We start from the raw sequence: 19,918 nt of genomic DNA on the forward strand, positions 1-19,918 counted from the left end.
TGATGCCGTTTTGTGTTGAAGTACGTGGCTGCACGTGCGCGTGTTTCTGCCACTGCAAACGTGTTTTCTGACCCGACTTTCACACTTTTCACTGTTGTAACGTTCGGTTTAGCCGACGCCGTTTTGGGCCGCTTTGGGCTGCACTTTGTATACCGTTTGCTCGACAATAAATAAATATGGGGAAATAAATAACTATTTCATGGACTTTTTTTAAAGGAAAAAATTTAAAGGCTGTGTTTCTATATATAGTCAGTGAGAGTTAGGCAAGATTTGAGTGATGAATTGGTTGGGCTCTACTTTGCCAAAGTTGGCAAGCATATCAGAGAGAAAAATAAATGGGAGGTGAGTTAGATCGAAAGATGGCTACATATATCATTGGTTATGGTGATCTGTGCTTGCAAGTTTTTGGTAAGTCAAAAGCGATGGATTGGTTACGAGATCTAATTTAAGAAAGTAAGTCACAATAATAGTGGATTGGGTCGAGTTGGAGGGAGATAATTAGGGAATATTTATATATTTAGCTTGAGAAGATTTTAACTTTACAAAATTAATTATGATTGAAATTGACATTGAGTCTAAGAGTTTGTATATTTGAAAAAATTTCTCTTAAAAAGATGTTTATTATTTTTTGTATATTCTTCTCTTTTTTTATAAAAATAAAAATACCACAAAAGTCCAAAAATAATAATTTCTCACAAATCAACAAGAAGACCATCTAACAAAGTAACACAGAATAAATTACTATAAGACAAAATTGCCAACCTATTAGTCATCTTATAACCATCCTAGAGAGACTGTATTAAATGAACTTTTCAACTTTGATTTTTTTAACTGATTAATAACCTTTAATGGTGTGAATTGAGATCTTCTAAAGTGACCAAAACTAGAATAATTAAAATCATCTGTTGAGATGAAAATTATCGGTTGATATTTCAATTATATAAAATAATTATTGATTTTTTTAAATAGTCATATTACTTACTTTATTTACTAAGAAGTCTAAATTAATTGAGCAGTGTGTGGATTAAACCGTAAACCTTTAGTACTTTAGATGATTTACTTTATCTTTTAAAGTGAGTTATTTAATTTAGAGGAGTTGAATCGTAAGGATGTGTAAGAGCACAACTAAAATAGGTCAAATGAATTACAAAACTTGAATCATATTCAATCCAAAAAAATGGGGATCCTCATATCTCATGCACCACTATTTTAAGTCCATGCACCATTTAAGAGGTAAAATTGATAAAGCTAAAAAAATATATACTTACTGAAATTAATTTAGGTTTAATTGATAAAGATTATGCTCGGTAAAACTAATAAAAAAGTAGTTGAAAACTAAAAAACTAATTTATTTAATTATAATTGTTCGATAAAATTAATTGTTAAAACAATTAAAAAATATAAAATAATTTAAAAAATAATAAAATTATGATTTATTTAAAAATGATAAACAGAAAATTTGATAAATATAATAAGGATAAAAAAAGAAAATATAAAAAAATTAAAAGTTATTGAGAAATTATTAAAAAAATTTATTTACAGAATAGTTAAGTAAGTCTTTCATCTAGTAAAAAAATTAAAAACTAATTAAAATATCTTTCCGAAAATGATTAATACAACCAAAGTTGAAAAATATATACTTAAATTAGTTGAGGTGGAAATCAATAACCTATATTTAAAATTAGTTCAAGTGGAACAAATGAGGCCAATACCTGCATTGTTCCTACTTCAGTATATTCCAAACTATTGTCTTGATTCCTTGATTCCTTGACCCTTAAACCCTAAAAATCTTTTATAAAATTAACCACCCTACCACCAGGAAATCCCAATGTCAAATCATATACAAATCCAATTTATGTTCCATCCACTGTGTGCAACGTCTTGACCGAACAATGTATCTCCACTATTGTCATGGCTTGTTAAATATCGCCTTAAGCTCATCATTCAAAAATTGAAGAACAATAGCCAATACAAGATTATTGAAGTAATTCGGTTAAAGTCAAGGAACTTAGAGATCGACTAGAGATGCTTACGGCTTGATGTAAACTCGGGAAGATTCAAAACCCATTAACCCAGAGTTACTTGAATTATCCTCACCCTAAGAAAACTAAGAATTAGGTTTAGTGATTCACTTAGAACTGTTGAAAAGGTAAAATTTACAAATTTCTTAAAAGTTAAATGTAAAATATGTTAAATTAATTTGTTGGTGGTAAAATTTATGAAAAACTAAAAAATTAGGGATAAAAAATGCCATTAAACATAATTACTTCTACCTACATTTTTTTTTGTAAGTTTATTATAAAAACAATTTTTTTAAATAAATGAATCTTGAAATCACGTTTCCTTTATCCTATTCAAACATAAAATTTATTTCATATAATCAATTACAAAGTTATTGTATTTTTCTAGAAAAAAGTTATTGGAATGATATTTTTATAACTAATCCAACACACACGGTATCCACATAATAAGTGACAAAATTAAATATTTTTCTAAGGTAAATGTAGCGTGCGTTAAAATTTATGCCAAAAGCAGTTTTTTTTTTTTAAGAAAAAAGCAGTGCAGTTTCAGAAAAAAAAAAATTGGGGACAATTTCATGAGGTAAAAGTCACTTTTATGCTATTGTAATATTTTCATTGCCTGATCGGTTGATTAACTTTTGACAATTTGGGCAGATAAAGATTTGAATCCATTTTGTGTGAAAGGCGTGCTGGGATATTCTTTAATCAACTATTAATTTATGTTTATAAATCCTTGTTAGTAGCAAAGGGAGAGAATAATTATGTCTTGCTTTTGCTTTCTATATCGTAGTTGAAGGGGATGTAAGAATTAAATCTGGTTCCCGAGGTAGTTCTTTTGTCGTCTCTCTTTTCTTTTCGTATTGCGATTGGAATTTGCAACCATTGTGATGGAATGGAGTCTTTCTTTCGTCTATCTAGATTTTTTATGTTGTGGCCTTCAAACGAATAGAAAAGTCTAAAGCTCAGCCCCCAGAGGTGAAGTTGGATAAATGAACCTAAGTCCATAGACTGTGTCGTATAATTAACTTGCTATTTGTATGAGTTAAGATCAAGAAAAAAAAAACTAATGTAATCCTAGTTTAATTAAAAGTCTTAGATTCAAGTCTTTCGAGTCAGTTATGTAACTGAATCAAATACTAAAAAAAAAAGTTACCTAATGATGTTATTCAAATCAAACGTGATTATCTTTGGTCTAATAAAAAAAAAGATTAAATGATCTAAATCTAGATTTTTTAAGGATTTACTTTTCTTAGTTCAAATAGTGGATTAAATGGGTTGGTTTGTGGGTTGATGCTTAATGGGTAAATTTACGAGATAAAATGTTTTTTAAATGGTATAATTTGTTAATTTTTATTCATTTTTATATTTTAATTATCTAATTTAGATGGATTGTAATTGAAGACTCCACTACGAGACAATTTTTCAATCCAAATCGAAAGACACGCGATCCGATATTTAAATATGTATTTGAGCAAGAAAACCACTGACCAGTGCTACTCCAATCCAATGGATTTTCGTCACCCGACAAAACACTACATTTGTTTTTCAATCTCTAACAAGACACAACCATCTTATAAAACATGGGGCTTGATAAAACATTTCAACTGAAAGATGAGTATAACTAAACATACGACTCTAATGTGTTTAATTGTAATACAGTAAATTTTTTGTCCTTTTCTCTATGCCAAGTTTGAGTTGAGACACAAATGTTAAATTTAGTCAATATTATTTGATCTTGAGACACTATTGATTTCTGCCTTTGTTATTATTTTTTTTTATCAGTAAATATTAATTATTAGTTTGATAATAGGACGTATTCTATCCACCACACAATGTGTATTACCAACAAACACGAGGGCATAAATGAAGCTTTCCCTTTGCATGTTCTAGCAAGTCAAGGAGTTAGATGTCTAGAGTTGGTGAATGGATTAACAACAGGGCATTGCCTTACCTACACCACATGGGGCAACACCATAGCAGAGTACTAGCCATTCATGACAGTGCAAGTTTATTCGTCTTGTTTAAAAAAAAATGGTTGAATGTCACTATCATAGTATCATGGGAGCACCACCTAATATATATGTTAACATGAAGAAGACTTGCATTAAAATAAGTGTACTGAACTCTGCATGAACCTAACGTATTTAAGTTGGGTGCACTAATGCTCTGGTTGGACTTGGACATGAGAAGTAGGAAAGAAAGAAGCAAGGTATAAAGAAATGACAAAATAAAAAAAATGAGTACAATTTAGATTTAGATTGAGAAAAATAGGACAAAGAAGAGAAAAAGAGTTGATATTTTCATTCTTAAAAAAATAAATGATATTCTGTTACAAAGATATTTTAATCCTTATAACAAATAAAACAATTTTTCTCCCATCTTTTAAATTTGGAGTTTATATAGAAAAACAAATTGTCAACTTTTCTCCGAAAAGAGATTAATATCTCCAATCGTTTAGTATTGGAGATGCTCTTAGTGACCATGCATAAATACATATCTATGTTCAATAGAGAAGAAAAGAAAAACCGTTGCCTACTTATTTATTGTTGTTGAAATCGTGGTAAAACTTGTGTTGTGGGTGCTAAGTTCTGACTCCAAATAGCTACCACCAGACAGTGCTTTCCGATTCAAAGATAATAAACCATACAGAAATAGAATATATGCCAAAAGTAGAGTAGGTTGCACAAAACTAGAAGACCTTCATGTTATTCTAACAGCATAAGGGTTATAGTATTTTATTTGCAAAGTGCGGTACATACGTCAAAGTTATATGATCAATCAAATCCCTTCATCATCTCACCTTTCATGGATAAGTGTCCCAAAACAAAGCACATGCTTCAATTGGAATATATAGGCATAATGCTTGATTAAAAAAAAAAAAAATAACACCGACTTCATATTTGTGTGCTTTCTTTAGCCCCTACAAAAATAGATTGTTGACGTTGTAAGGACAAATCAATCCAAAAAAAAAACTTGGTCCCTCGTGGACCATCCACTTCTTAATTCAATATTAGAAAGATGGTGACAGGAGTGGCAAAGTGGGGTGGAATGATCTAGATAGACATATAATATTCTTACAACACTAGGCAAACCTTATGCCATATTTTCTCATCATGTTGCTTTATTTAGGCCTACCATAAAGAGCCTTAAAGATGTGCAACTTCCACATTTCCTCATAATAATACAACAATCAAGGAAAAATGTATCCTTCATATGGGACCCCAACCTTAACCACATACCAATTAGTCATATCCCAGCCTAACAGGTGTCAATGTGCCATTGCCTTTTGGAAATGTCTAAACTGACTAAACATTTTTATGTACAATGTTGCAAATTTTTGGATAAAGTACAAGGAAATCCTAACTCTTAGAGGTTGACGGTTTTGGTAAAGGTTAACTGTCGCATTACTTTCAGCACCTCATCCTAAAAGCCACAAGTTGAGGTATCACAAAATTAAATAGTGGTTGGATTTATATAAAGCTTCTCATTTTATGAAAGTGATATAACAGGAGAAATTGTGTTGTATATAATAATAGAGATAAAAGAAAAGAAAGAATTGTAAAATTACATGATTGATATCAATGATATGATAAAAAGAGATAAAGGAAAAATTAATATTGTAAAAGAAAGGCTAAATACAATCATTGGTCTATCATCTTATTTTCTAGTTTCAGTTTAGTTTCTTATGATTAAAAATTTTCACTGTGATTTCTTAAAGCATATCTGTTAGACAAGTTGGTCTTTTCACCAGTTTACTACACTAACTTGATTAACTTGATGACTGTGACACGTGACAAACTATGACAAATATTGCATCAACAAAAATCAACATTGTTAGTGTATATAACTAACAGAAGGACCATTTTGGACTATTAGAGGATGCATTATTAGGTGTTTCTGTATTACCATGGTCCCTGCTAGTGTCATATTAATTCTAGACCACTACCTATTATATAAACATAAGTTAAAACCATGAACAGATAGTAGTCTAGGAACACCTTAAGAATTTCTCTTAATAAAGACATTTTAAAGGCAAAGTGAAACTTTTTGAACTTAAAAAGACAAACTGAAACAAAAATAAGACGAGGGAACAAAAAGTGTATTTTAGGATAAAAAAAAACTATAGAAACAATATAACTATCATAAAATCACTATTTCTTTCTTCTCTCCCAATGTAAATAAATCAAACATGCACGATCCTTAAATAATCCTGCAGAACATTGATCAAAGTTAACAAAAACAATAATAGCTCTTACTGAACTCTGAAAAATGGTAAAGAAAACAAAAACTGATTTCCTATCTCCTTTTCATGTTTGTGAGCTTGAAACAGAGAAAGCAGAATATCTCATCACAGACAACCAAATTACAGAGATTCCTCATCATATTTTACAAGCAGTAAGAAACGCACACCACAGTAAATAGGACTCAAAATTCAGATTATACTGCACATAATAATATAACACAACAGAAAAGAAAAAAAGCAGTGTCAAGCTAAGGAAAGGAGACCAAACCGGATCATGGTTTGGTCCATAAGGCGTTGCGCTAGTGGAGACAGCATGCGAGCAACCCTTGGTAAGGTAGGGTAGGTTAGAGTGCCAAGAACAAACCAATTGAAGCTTAAAAGAGCAACAGCATCAGATGCAGGCTTATTTCTAATGGTGGAGAAAAACTGCACCACACTCTTCAAGGACATGCCTACTACGGCGAAGAGAGCCACCACAAGAGGCATGCAAGGGTCCTCAGCTTCCCACGCAGTGACTCCAACCACAAGTGACATAAGGGCACTGAAAAGTGATTGTGAAAGAGCTATGTCTCGATGATGGTCTAGTGCTTCCCTCATTTCGGACTTAACTTGCCCGGACTTTGGTACAGCTTTCAAGAGTTTAAGCAACTCACTTCTGGTTTTGCTCTCATCTTGCCAAATATCTTTGCGCATTAGAAGATCTTGAAGGGTGATTCCACTGCCGTTGTAGTTGGAGTTCAGTGAGAGTATAGGATGAGAAATGTTGTAGTTGCTGTCATCTATGGTTTGGACTCTGTCAGTGTTGTTGTGGTCTTTGGAGCTCCAGTATCCCTTTCCTTGAATTTCTTTCAGCCGAAGATTTTCATTTGTCTGATCCCGCAACTGTCAAGGAGACATTAGTGACAAACAAAGCATCAAATGAGGAAAAGCTATCTGAACATTGATATAATTACAGAATATGGATGGTATTTTCTAGTAAAATTTTATCTGACTTTGGCAAAATACATGTTAATCTTAACAACCTGATCAAATACTTACATTTCTGATGATTGCAGATATTACCATTTTGTTTGTTATTCGGTGTCAACTACAACTAGAAGCCAATTCTATACAACTAGGTGCAGTACTTAATACTGTTTTTGAAGCCTCTTTTAAAATGTATTTTGGGTTTATAACTTTCAGGAAGTAAAAACTTAAAATTATTATAATTATCTGGAACTAACAAACCACTACTAGCTTGGATATAAATTAAAAACAGTTGCCTTGGTGTCTGTCCCAATGTTAATCTATTAGACTTTTAAATGCAATGAATATTGAACAAAAATCCATAAAAGGAAATGTTCTCAAGAATTTAATTTTATTAAGGATATAGCAAGTTCACCTTATCATAAGCTCAACCGTAAAAGTCTTACAGCTAGTAGCATCAAGCAACTGATAAATTTTACCTTTCCCTCTAACTTTTCAATATTTGCAATGGCCATATCATGCTCCTCTTCAAGCTCTGCCAGTAGTATCTCCATCATTTTGCGCTCTTTGACAGCCATTTGAAAATGTTCTTGAAGTTCCTTCTTATCCCACACTAGATTCTCCAACTCTATGTGCATTTCATGTAGTTTTTGTTCCAGCTGCATAATAACATAACACCATTGGATCTAAAAATAAGATAAACTTCATGCTTAGGGAGAAGAATAAAAAGTGGAGACACCACTCCAATGGCACCAGCCTACCCCATCCCCAATTCCTATCCCCTTTCTTGGTAACAGGAAAAAAAAAACATATGCAAACCTAATAAAACAAAAATTTGCATGTACTTAGTCTATCAAAGGTACGGTTCCTTATATAGTTTTCTGCCTTCTTGCTCCAATGGTAAGTTAAATTAATCTGATCTTAAACTATATTCAATGCTAAATCTTCAGACTTCAATCAACACACTAAACCCACTTGAGCATGTTGTGGGGGTTTGATTTTTGGCCATGTATATGGAAAAGACTTTATTGGAAGAGGCAAAATCATTTCGGTTGGAGGATATCCTTGGTGCAAATGAAAAAAAAAATCAACACCTAAACCCTATTCATGAAGCACCAGTTCTGGCCAGAGAGCTATACCATCATCCTTCAGCTCTATGAAAGGGAAAGTGTTGGAATTCTATTACCTCTGATATTTTGAGCAAAATGAATTGTATTATGCTGATATCAAAACTTGTAATTACAAATTAAACATATTTAACTTAAGGAAAAACGAATTGCATCATGCTAGGGGCAAATATCATAATAGAATAAACACAACTAACCTGCCTCTCCCTTTGAAAGGCATTCACAACTCTTGCAGGCAGGGAGATAAGCCCAAATGTCCATGTGATCATTCTTAATATTATGTTTACATGGAAGCTAATTGAAGTCCTGATCAACTCCGTCCAAGTATATATGACAGTTAATGCGATTCTGATACCAAACAAGCATGCCAATCTAAGTAGAGAAAAAGACCTTGTCACCAAAAGTATTATGTTAGTTATCTCAGAAATCCGTGCCATTAATCAGTTAAATGAATGATCTTCCTTCTTAATCATTACATGTTGAAAAGTTCCATGATGTTGCACTAACACAGTTTGTCACAGCATCTTGCAAAGTCAATAAATCCATGTGAAAAAATTATTGGGGATTAATCAGTTATGGTGCAAACAAACAAGTGGAAAACTGTTTATCTTCACTGGAATAAATAGATTTAAGCACAGCCCTTAGATGACAATGATGCAACTGTAAGACTTCATATTAGAAATAAGAAATCCATATTACATTACAACTTAAAAGCTTTTCAAAAAAAAAAAAAAAACTTGATGGCTTTTAGTGTCAACATTAGGAACCATGAGATTGATTTTATTGCTTGAATGATATTGAACAGAATATAGGAGAAAGAATTCTCCTTATCCTACAAGGATTTCTCCTTTCACATCAGTGCTACTTCTTAGTTCTCTCAAATGATACCTGACAGAATGCCTCCTTTTTGCTTACTCCCCCTATTTATCTAGTTGATCCCTTCAAGTCTTTAACTAACTATCTCTCTAAGTTTCCCTTGCCTAATTCCTAACAGTTTATCACTTGAAGAAATATACTGAAAATTTTAAAAAAATTCAAATGGTTAGCCTCAATTTTAGCAGCTGGTCTTGATTTGAACTACCAACACTAATCAAACATCTAATTTTCCTAGTCTTTCCATGGTGGAGAACACATTTATCCCTAATTCAAATGCGCAACCCACAGCTAAAACAAACTGGCAACATGAGCAGCAAATATAAGGTCATAATCTTACAAGCTTCCATGGAAGTTACAACAAGTTTCCTACCGATCAAGGCACACATACACATTGACATACAGAGGTGCAAGTTTCGGAAACAAATTTTTTAATGATGACACTAAATAAAAAAGAAAACAAATTTTCTTCTGCTTTTAACTTGGCCACATTTTCAAATCAACCTTCCATAGAGCACTGAACACTCCTAGTGAAAGAGTATTTAAATATGCTCCGACTTCAAATCCTTAGGCATCGTTCACGAAAACTATTCCTACAGTTGATTGGATTGAGCATATTTACTTAAGCAGAATACTGTATCCCAAGCTTACAAAACAAATGTCCTTTTTTTTTTCCAAAGGTCAAAGTGTCTTTGCTCAAGATACATATAACCACATTTGAGAAAAGGGCATCACAGAAACTCATTTCCGAGTGTCTTCAACTAGATGCGCTTACTGGATTCATGAATTAGTAAAAGAATGAACCCAGTTCCAGAATCAGACTTCTATTAGAAGTGAAAGGTAAGCCAGAACTTCAAACCAATTTTTAAAGAATCTACTTAGAGCAGCGGCGAGAGAGGAACAAGAAAACATAATAAAAAACCCCTCTGCATGTCTATTAGTGATACCGATACCAAGTACATTATAGCAATGGCAACAACAGGGAATTCTTAACTATATCAGCATTTCACATAGATGCACAAATAGCACAAACACCTCCCCAAACAACGATTGATAGAACGAGGCTAAATGTGAAAAAAGAAAAAAAAAAGTTAATATAATGAAACAAACCATCCGCAGGCAAAACTAGTAATATCGTCCACGGCCATGAATTCACAAAAAGAATCAACTTTAAAAGAAATGAACAGAGCCCAGATAATGAAAACGTGAAAGCAAAGTTGGGTTTGAACTGAAAACTCAAATCCAAACAACCAACCAACCAAAGAAAACAGAAGATTGAAATGTAATTCCGAAATGATCAAGCAAAAACCGGGAAAAAAAGAAAGAAGCAATGAAGGCGATGTGTGGCAAAGAAATCCATTGGCAGGAAGAGAGGAGAGTAACCAACACTTACATTGCATACAGAAAGGAAGGGATAGAAACAGTGGAGCAGAAGAAAAAGCCGAAAGAGAAAGACAAAGACAAAGGAAACGAGTAAGAGCGTGCAAAGAAAGATAATGTATGTAATGTGGTAGTAGGAAGAGTGTGATGTGAGTTTTAAGGGAGTGCATGACATAGGTGGCAATGAAAGCGTCCTCGACCTGCCACGTAAAGCCTCCTCAAGAGATATACATATATCATATGTTAAGGTACATCAATCCATTTATACATTCGTTAATATTTAATGTTCCCTCTCCGGTCTTTTTTTCAAGCGATAAATTTTAGTGTATTTTATATTAAAATTTTGATTAAATTATAATTTTATTCTATCTAATTTTTTAAATTTATGATTTCGTTATTTTTAATTATAACATTGGTTTCTTAATTTTATAAATTATCAATTTTGATTCCCCATAGATTAGTAACAAATATTTTTTTATTAATAAAATTATTAATTTAATTATAAATCATCAATTATTAAAACTTTAATTAAAAAATTATTAAACTTAATCATCTACAACATTGTGATCTTTCTCTTTTTTGCAAATACATCTTTCACTTCTATTGTTATTACTGTTCACGACTTCATGGCAGCGACACCACATCTATATTAACAATCTTTTATTAAATTTTTTGTGATTAATAATTTTTATTCAATTTATAATTAATTTAATAATTCTATTAATTATAATTATTATTTAATAATTTATTAGAAGATAAAAATCATTAATTTATAAAATTTGAAGATTAAATATTATAATATCAATGGAACCAAAATATGAATTTAGAAAATTAAGGAACACAAATTACAAATTAGTCTAAAACTTATTTCTTATAAAAATATCAAAAAATTAATATATTTCAATAATTAAAGCAGTGAGTAGAGAAAAAGAGATTTCATAAATTATGAATAAACATATAAAAATATGTTTAACTTTTCTAAAAGCTTAAAATAATATGATCCAGAAACAATTTTTTTAAGAAAATATTGTAGCAGGCATACCATTAATACGACGGTAGCATGCTGTATAAAAGATTGGATTGGATTAATTGAAGAAAGAAGATGGTCACGTCATTTCCCAGATTGGGAGCTACGTGTCTTGTTGAAGCTCTCATGAGTGTCCCTGTTTGGGATCTCTTCTGTGTTCATATTTAGTTCTGGCTCTGTTTCGTTGCAGAAATTAGGCTATTTCTAGTAAAATTGATTCCACGTTGGATCTTATCTAGTAAAATTGATTCCACCTAGATGACTAAAAAATTAGTACTCGTGGGTACCCACTTGAATCCATCTCGATTTTGACGCGTAATATCCAAGTTGATCGGGTATAGGTTCGGGTTTGGGTTTTTCTCGATAACCAAAAGTAGGGTACGGGTATGGGATTACTAGACCTGTCCCGACCCCGAACCCGAACCCGTCCCGGCACTTAAAATCTTTAGAATTTTTGCATAATTTAATCAAAAGGTATATAATTTTTATTACTAGTTAATTTTATTTTAAAATTTTTACATAATTTAATATTATTTTCTTAACTATTTATGTAGACACATGTGTTATAATAAATTTATTGATATATAAGTAGTTAAAAATAAATGTTTAATAATTAATTTATTTTTTTCCTAAAATCAAATTTTTATTAAAAAAAATATATTTTTCTAAATGGTGTGTGAAACGGGGTTGGGGATACCCGACGATGAGACAATAAACTCAAACCCGTCAAATATCGGGTACAGGTGTGAGGATATGTTGAGGAGTCGGGGTAAGGGATTGGGAAAATAATACCCGTACCCGACCCGCCCCATTGTCATGTCTAATTCCACCTTGGATCTTATGGAGTTGTACTGAAAATAAAATAGAGATTTATCATTTTTTTTCTTTAAATATAAATTCTAGTTAACATATGCTATCACCATATCTAATATGTTACTATTCTCCATGGCCTGGCAGCCCTGCCACTCCCAATTTCCAAAGTCCAGTTTTTGTTTTCATTGTGAGAAACATACATTTAATTTAACTCAAGTTGCTGTGAGTGAATCTTCTTGATCAGAACTAATATTCTCTTTCTTACATTTTCCCCCGTGACTTATTTCCTACAAGTTGAAGAGTTAATCTTTCTTTCATTTTTGGAAAAAAATTATCATCTAAGAATTGGGATTGTTTTTGAGACAGCACATTATTTCATTCTGTGTACGTGGTCATTCAACATAAAAATATCCATTGCTTTAATTTTAGCATTTGGCAACTGGTAATTGGACATTTTGGTAGCTTCCAACCGATACTCTTTACATCATATTTTTCTGCAAAGTGATCCTCATGAACATGGATTTACTTTTCTGCTGTTATTTTTCATGTTATTTTTCATATTGTCCTGTGTTCCATCAAATATTATCAAAATAATATTATATAATAGTTGTAATAATATTTAATGATGATATTTAATTTTAAAAAATTATGAAAGCTGTATGATATTAAAGGATAACACAAAGATAATATGGGAAGAGACAACAGAAGTCAAATTCCATGAACACACATATTTAAAGACAAACTAAAAGGGGTATTATGTATTACTGATGTGCAACATAAAACAATTAGAGAAAGTACATTATAGGGGTACGATTGACGCCTAAAGCTTACAAGGCTTGAGAAAAAAGCCACGATATATAGAAGGGTACCAAAAGAAGTAAAGGTGCAATGTACCCTTTAAATGTTGCATTAGGGGGTATGACTGGATTTTCTAGCTAGCGTCTTCCACCCGGTTCAATCTCTATTTTTGGTGGTGCTAAATGCTAATCCAATTTTCACAAGATTTTCCCTCTTTGAGGGTTTTCTTAGCTCTGAAGGGAATGGCCTCATACAAGCCAAAAACCAAAGCTTCCATCAACAAATTAATTTCGTACATACTACGCTCTTTCTGCAATTTTCATTGCTACTTTCCTCTAGAGTACGCAAACGCCTAAAATGAATTTAAAATATGTAGTAATCTTAAATAACTTTAAATAAATAATAGATATACTTTTACAAGAACAAAATCTTGCCCACGAATAATAGTAAGATAAAAATTAATAAAAAAATTTCTTTAAATTTGTATCCTTTTCCTAATGTTGGCAGCTACCTACAAAATCCGAATGAACAAAATCACTAAAGGAAGAACAACGAATGTTGTACCAGACAAACTGTTTGATAAGTGAACCTTTTTGTCTTTTCCGGTGAATATATAACTAAACTGATAACTTGTTCAATACAAAGATGAAGAACATTATAAATTATTCACTATCATCAAAGCCATAATATAAGCTTCCTAAAAAGAGCGTCCAATGCAGAGTCGCATCGCTATAGCAGGATTGAAACATATATATCTCCTGCAAAAGCAAAGAATCTAAAAGATACTCAAATTTATTAATTACCCGTAAAAATCTACGTAGGGGGAAGCAAGAAAAAAACTAAGGTATAGAAGAAGTTGAATATGAAGAAGGTATAGAAACTCTTGTCCAATTTTTACTTTTGTTGTTTACATGACAAAATGGGAGAAAATAATTAGAGGAGGAATGAAATCTCTGGTCGAATAAGAAAGAATCATTTAGACTTAGAGGTGCAGCGAGAGTGATGAATGTAAGAGCCATTAGAAGGATGAAACTTGAGCTGACACTCCAAATTGCACCAGAACTTAACAGAACCTAAAGGGCCAACCCTCCACCGAGTCCTGGCGCTGCCCTTCAAGTCAAAGCCAATGACGTCACGCTTCCACGACTCGTCCACCTCCTCCATCTGTTGGGGAGTTAAGGGAATGGAAGCCGCCCGAACAACGTAGTTGAGTGACTTGGAGCTGTTCTTGGGGACATCGAACGGCGGAGCGCGCATGAGCGCAATTCTCTGTCCCTGGTAGCTGAGGTTAAACCTAATGTCGGAGAAGGTTGCATGGGCCTTGGCGTTGCCGTTCTGAGCCACGACGATGATGGTGAGCTGCGTCTGGAGGAGCCCTGCATAGTCGTTGCTGAGAAGATCGAGGTGGGCGTTGGTGATGCTCATAACTGGGATTCTAGGGTGGATCACCATGTAACCCACGAACACTACTATGCCGGCTATCACCACTCCTATGGCTATGATGGTGCAGAGAATGGCTGCTAGCCAGATTAGAGGGTGTGTTTTGCCGCTGTGGTGAGTGTTCACCAATCTTCTTCTGATTGGTCTATGGTGCTGGCGTTCGGCCACGTGATCGTGGGACGGCATGGAGATGGATATATATCAATAATGGAGTTCAAAAATCAACCCATGAGGGTTTATTTCCGAGTTTTATGTTTGGGGTTGCCAAAGCTTAGTCAGGTAGGGAACTGCACAACAAATTTGGGTTCTTTATCTCTCATTCGTGGAGAGGTTTTGGTATCTTCCTTTCCTACCTTTAAAGCATTTGTCTCCCCTCCTCCTATTACTACCTTGTGCTAATTAATGCCACTTTTTATATTTTTTTACCACTAGTAATGCCCCTTGTCCTTTACACGTTGACTAAAGAGTTAAAATAGAAATTTTTTAATTAAAATGTATAAAATTATACTTTTGTTTATGACTTTTTTATATTTTTTTTAACTAATTAATATTATATGGATAAGATAGTTAGCAAAAGCCTTTCGTTATTTTGTTATGTAGGTCACAGCTCTCTCCAACAAGGTATCTTGCGCTTTAATGTTGTTGTAAGGCGAGTAAAATTAGTTTTACATGTGTTTTCTTACACTTTTTCTTACCCTTGATTATGAAAAAAGAACGAAAAAGTGAATGCGTTGTGATGACTGATGAGAGATATTATTTACTTCAAAGTGAAAAATGGTGCAAGAATAATAATATAAAGCAAAAAATTGTTTGTAAATATTAGTATTGTACAAAAAGTAAATACCAAACTTGCATGCCAAATACCGGGTCACCTGCTCTTTTCCTTGCAGATCATTTCCTGGCTTTAAAGCTTTAATCAGGAATGGCTTCGCAGTTAGACGAGGCAGTAACCAATTAGTACTTTTTCATGTTCGAATATACTGTCTGGTATTTTAATAAACCATAAAACATTTATGTAACATTTTTTATTTGTTATATTTTATGATTTGCTAAATACATTATTGTAAAAGCTAACGCTTTAACTACATTGAAATTCATTGGAATCACTATACTTAAAAAAAAAATTAAAAAAATTGGTGCCCTGAATCCCATGTGTATCTCACATCAGTGCTTAGCAGCAACGTAGGTCCATCACTTCCTCCAATGCGAGATTGAGAGTCATGATCCGAATTGGGTCTCATTCATTCGGACTTCGTGGCCCGGCCCAAATGAGTTTCAGGCCTAAAATATACTCCTACAAGATAATACAAAAAATTCTGACATTTTTGCTTCCAAAAATATAAATCAAGCAATTGTATCATACACCTTATTATATTTTAGAAAGTCCATTCCGAAATCTAAATTTATTTTTTCGAATGGACTTTTCAAAATATAATGAACGGTGTCCAATGCAATAATGAAAATGTAGGATATAAGTGCCTATAAAGCATTACTTTTCTAGTCATTAGTCTTGAAAAGAATCAAGTTCATTTATGTTTTCATAATATGAAAAAATAAACTTAACATAAGTAAAAGATACAACTCTACATTCACTAGGATTAAATCTAGTTCAACATTATAGAATTAGTTTATAAGATATATATTCTTATTTTAGTACTAACTTTAGCTGACAGAAGACTTAGATTTTTTCCGATAGTTAGAATATATATACACGAACCAACATAAATATTTCATCTGCAACTATAAAGAAAACACACAAATATTTCCGCTAGCTAAGGATACAAATTATATCAGGAAAAGCATGTAAAAAAAAGCGTTTATATTTCATAACTTCATAGCATTTTATTCAGCAATTTCCAATTTTATCTTGAGTTTGGCGGCAGTGACGAAAGTTAACTAAACACGTGTACGGGGTAAACTAAATTAAATTCCTAGTTTCCAACGTTGTAGGTCCGTGCAGAGATTTTTTTGGTTGGACGAAATGATGGGTGAACTGTACGTGAGTTCCAGGTGTAACAGATAGGTTTGGTGAAAGTCTCAGTCTTTCTCTCACACTGCGACTAGTGGCAGAACCCAGATTCTCTGTACGTACTACAACTCCATTTTCTTTTGTGGCTCACACATACAACACACTCATAACTTCACAGACAATGAAACTGTCACAGGCATTGGTGCGAACACCCTTCTCAACAACATCACCAGCGTTACTCCGCACTCAAAATTCTATCTTGTCCTCAAATGGCAAAAGGGTCTTTGTGTTGGGTTACCAAAGCCTCCGGCTCCCGAGTTGCGCGTGTAGCAACTCGGGATCCGCTGTTTCTTCTTCTCCGGCGGCGGCGGCGAAAGAGACTAATCCTTCGCCGCTGCCTCATGTTGCTTCCAATTCTGGATATGATTCTGCGGTGACTCTGGAGCTGCCAGGGAAGTTGGAGGCCTTAGAGGAAGGCATTGAGAAGGTGAGAGTTGAGTTTTCAAGAGTTTATTCTTTGCTGCAATCTTTGGTTGTTTGAATTGAATGTTTTAAGCATGGTTGTTGATTGATTCTATAGGTGATTTATAGATGCCGGTTTATGGCTATTCTGGGAGTATTTGGGTCTTTAACTGGATCATTTCTGTGTTTTATCAAGGTATGCCTTTTATACATTCTTACCAAAATTATTGTTTGCCCTTTAATGAGAAATTTGTTAAGAAAAATTGTAAATCCTCTCATCATATCAGAATTTTATAGGAATGCTTCAGTCGCCAACAAGTGCTGGTCGCAATGGTTATACATACTTGATTGTTGTTTCATTCAGACACAGACACCAAATCTAGTATAACCACTGCAACCAGTTACATTGGAAATGTCTCAATGGTCCTATTAAACATGTATCCAATCTCGACCAGTTCATAAATACATGCTAGCCTTGAACCTTTCTTTAGATTAAAGTTGAAAGCTAAATTGAAGGTAGTGCTCACCTTTTTCCTTGGTTCAACTAAATAAGCAATGCTTGGTCACTGGTGTCTTTTTCCTTGTCTATTTCCTAACATTTCCTTTCAATTTTGAAAATGTATACAAAATAGCCTCTTGTATGTATATGTGCTTCCCCTGATCCATTCAGATTTCTATGTGGAGATGAAAGCGTAAGTGGAAAAATGAAATGGGTGGAAGAGGAGGGGACATGGGAAGTTGGGAAGAATAAATGAAAGTTTGTACATTTGAAATGAAAAATTGAATAACAATATGCTTAAAAAGATATTTTGTTTGCTTAAAATGGTATGGTTGAGTTAATTGAATCAATTTCAAATAATTAAGCAACATTAGAATCGTTATATGCTATGTCTGATGAATTTTGTTTTAATGCATAATTTTATTTTATTGACCTTTCAACACGCAGGGATGTACATTTGTCACAGCATCGTTTATGCAATACTTTGTAAACCGCAGTAAAGTAATCCAAACGCTAATAGAAGCTATTGGTGAGTGTCTCTAAAGTTAAACTCCTATAAGTTTGAGCTATTGGATTATTCGTATCTTATTATATCTTAGATATATGAGTATATGACATATTCTTCATTTTACTGTCGTTGATGATAAATTGCATTAGTCCCTGTCATCAATGAAATTAAATTTGAAAATTTCCACAGAAGGGTATTTTGGCATAATGTTAGGTAAGGCAATAAGCATATTTGTTTTATGAAGGGGGTTTTTTCTTTGAAAGGGTTTTTTGAGGTTTATTGCAGAGGTACTGTAGAGCTCTTTTAAGCTATTTTCTTTTTGCTTTCGTTTCTCTTTTATGTGTTTGGATATTTGTTGTTCTATAGTTCTAATAGGATTTCTTATCTCATCTTTGTGCTTCTCTTTTTGCTAACTTCTACTTTATTTTTCAACTAGATGTCTATCTCTTAGGAACTGTGATGCTGGTCTTTGGAATGGGTCTCTATGAGCTCTTTGTCAGTAATCTTGGAGTGGATCAAAAACCTTCTCACAGATCAAGTCTCTTTGGTTTATTCACTCTAAAGGTTAGCTCTGGTTTATTCGATTGATCTATTATATGCAGTTCTTTGCACTGTAGTGTGCTAAAAAGATGATTAATGTTGGTTGAAATCCTCCAAGATGGTTACTTTTAGGGGACCTGTTTTCTTGGGCAATTATTCTGTTGGATATTGTTAACGGATATATTGAGCTTTAATTCAGTGGAGGGCAGGGCACGAGTTCTATATTAATGCAACTTTAAACGTTTTTAATGTTACTACTGCAGTTAGACACTTGTAAGTTGTAGGTAGATAATTTTGTGAACAGATAATATTAAGGAGGCATTAGGAAGAGGTTATATTAAGTTTTATTTGTGTTTATGAAAGTGCCTTGTGACCTTCTTCGAACCTCTTTTTAACTTATTTCAATAATCTTGACAGAGAGCTTATTAAAATAAGCTTTTTACTTGTAGTTTATTTAGTAGGTTTCATAATCAAACTTATCACTAAGTTCTTATTTAATAAGAGATTATTGAGTAAGTGACTAAGTGTTCAATTCAGCTGTTTACTAAAACATGCCCTAAATAGATTAATAGAGAACATGATTTAGTTTAAACATTCCATGATGGCTTTTCTTTTTCTTAATAATAATAATAATCTGTAAGTTGATGTTAGTTCCTCGGTGTTGTTTCTCCTTTTCAGGAACGACCAAAATGGCTGGATATAAAAACTGTGGATGAACTGAAAACCAAGCTTGGTCACGTCATAGTGATGCTGCTTCTGATTGGGTTGTTTGACAAAAGTAAGAAGGCTGCTATACACACTCCTGTGGATTTGCTTTGCTTCTGTGTTTCTGTCCTCCTTTCTTCTAGTTGCCTCTTTTTGCTGTCTAAGCTGAATTAGGCAACATGATGTTCACATACTTACATGTAAAGTGAGTATCATAACAAGTGTGATACACATAAAAAAAATTGATGTACCCAATACTTACTTTTCTTCTGTATATATTAGGATGAATATGCAATTGTCTTGGTCTTTCCTTTGTTGTGCATTTGTACCTCTTAACCAATCACCTTGTTTGGAGTCTTCAAAATTTCCTTTCCCTTCCTTATCCGGTCATCACAAAAATTTATTAAAATCAATGGAAGAAGGTCACAGGGGATATAAATAAAGGATTTGGCTTCATACTTTTTGTTGATAATTTTTATCAACAGAGTAAAGAAAAGCACAAGTTGCTTAAAAGCAAAGCACAAGTTGCTGCTAGCTATGATTAAAC

General features: G+C 33.0%; 3 protein-coding genes across 7 annotated transcripts; 1 reads left to right on the forward strand and 2 right to left on the reverse strand.

The window, feature by feature from the left end:
* Positions 1-6,251: 6,251 nt before the first annotated feature.
* LOC114424977 lies at positions 6,252-10,766 on the reverse strand. 4 transcript variants are annotated; one of them, XM_028391688.1, is made up of 4 exons: positions 10,624-10,766; positions 8,555-8,747; positions 7,710-7,889; positions 6,252-7,146 (listed from the first exon to the last, which is right to left on the reverse strand). In XM_028391688.1, coding segments are annotated over exons 1-4 (1,014 nt in total). In that variant the 5' UTR covers positions 10,626-10,766; the 3' UTR covers positions 6,252-6,507. The 4 variants fall into 4 exon arrangements, with proteins under 4 accessions (XP_028247489.1, XP_028247491.1, XP_028247490.1 ...); XM_028391690.1 differs by having other exon boundaries at positions 8,555-8,705; positions 10,624-10,746; XM_028391689.1 differs by having other exon boundaries at positions 8,555-8,729; positions 10,624-10,746.
* A 3,343-nt stretch (positions 10,767-14,109) lies between these two features.
* On the reverse strand, positions 14,110-15,042 carry LOC114367598 (NDR1/HIN1-like protein 12). The gene has a single exon (XM_028324788.1). The coding sequence runs from the start codon at positions 14,872-14,874 to the stop codon at positions 14,221-14,223; it is 654 nt and encodes a 217-aa protein (XP_028180589.1). The 5' UTR covers positions 14,875-15,042; the 3' UTR covers positions 14,110-14,220.
* A 1,607-nt stretch (positions 15,043-16,649) lies between these two features.
* LOC114367050 lies at positions 16,650-19,711 on the forward strand. Of its 2 annotated transcripts, XM_028324137.1 has the most exons (6): positions 16,650-16,772; positions 16,836-17,144; positions 17,238-17,315; positions 18,066-18,147; positions 18,563-18,690; positions 19,345-19,711. In XM_028324137.1, exons 2-6 carry the CDS (start codon positions 16,839-16,841, stop codon positions 19,543-19,545), a joined length of 795 nt encoding a protein of 264 aa, XP_028179938.1. In that variant the 5' UTR covers positions 16,650-16,772; positions 16,836-16,838; the 3' UTR covers positions 19,546-19,711. The 2 variants fall into 2 exon arrangements, with proteins under 2 accessions (XP_028179938.1, XP_028179937.1); XM_028324136.1 differs by having other exon boundaries at positions 16,653-17,144.
* The last annotated feature ends 207 nt before the right edge of the window (positions 19,712-19,918 follow it).

The sequence above is a fragment of the Glycine soja genome, chromosome 9, assembly GCF_004193775.1.
Source record: "Glycine soja cultivar W05 chromosome 9, ASM419377v2, whole genome shotgun sequence".
In the NCBI taxonomy this organism is placed as follows: Eukaryota; Viridiplantae; Streptophyta; class Magnoliopsida; order Fabales; family Fabaceae; genus Glycine; species Glycine soja.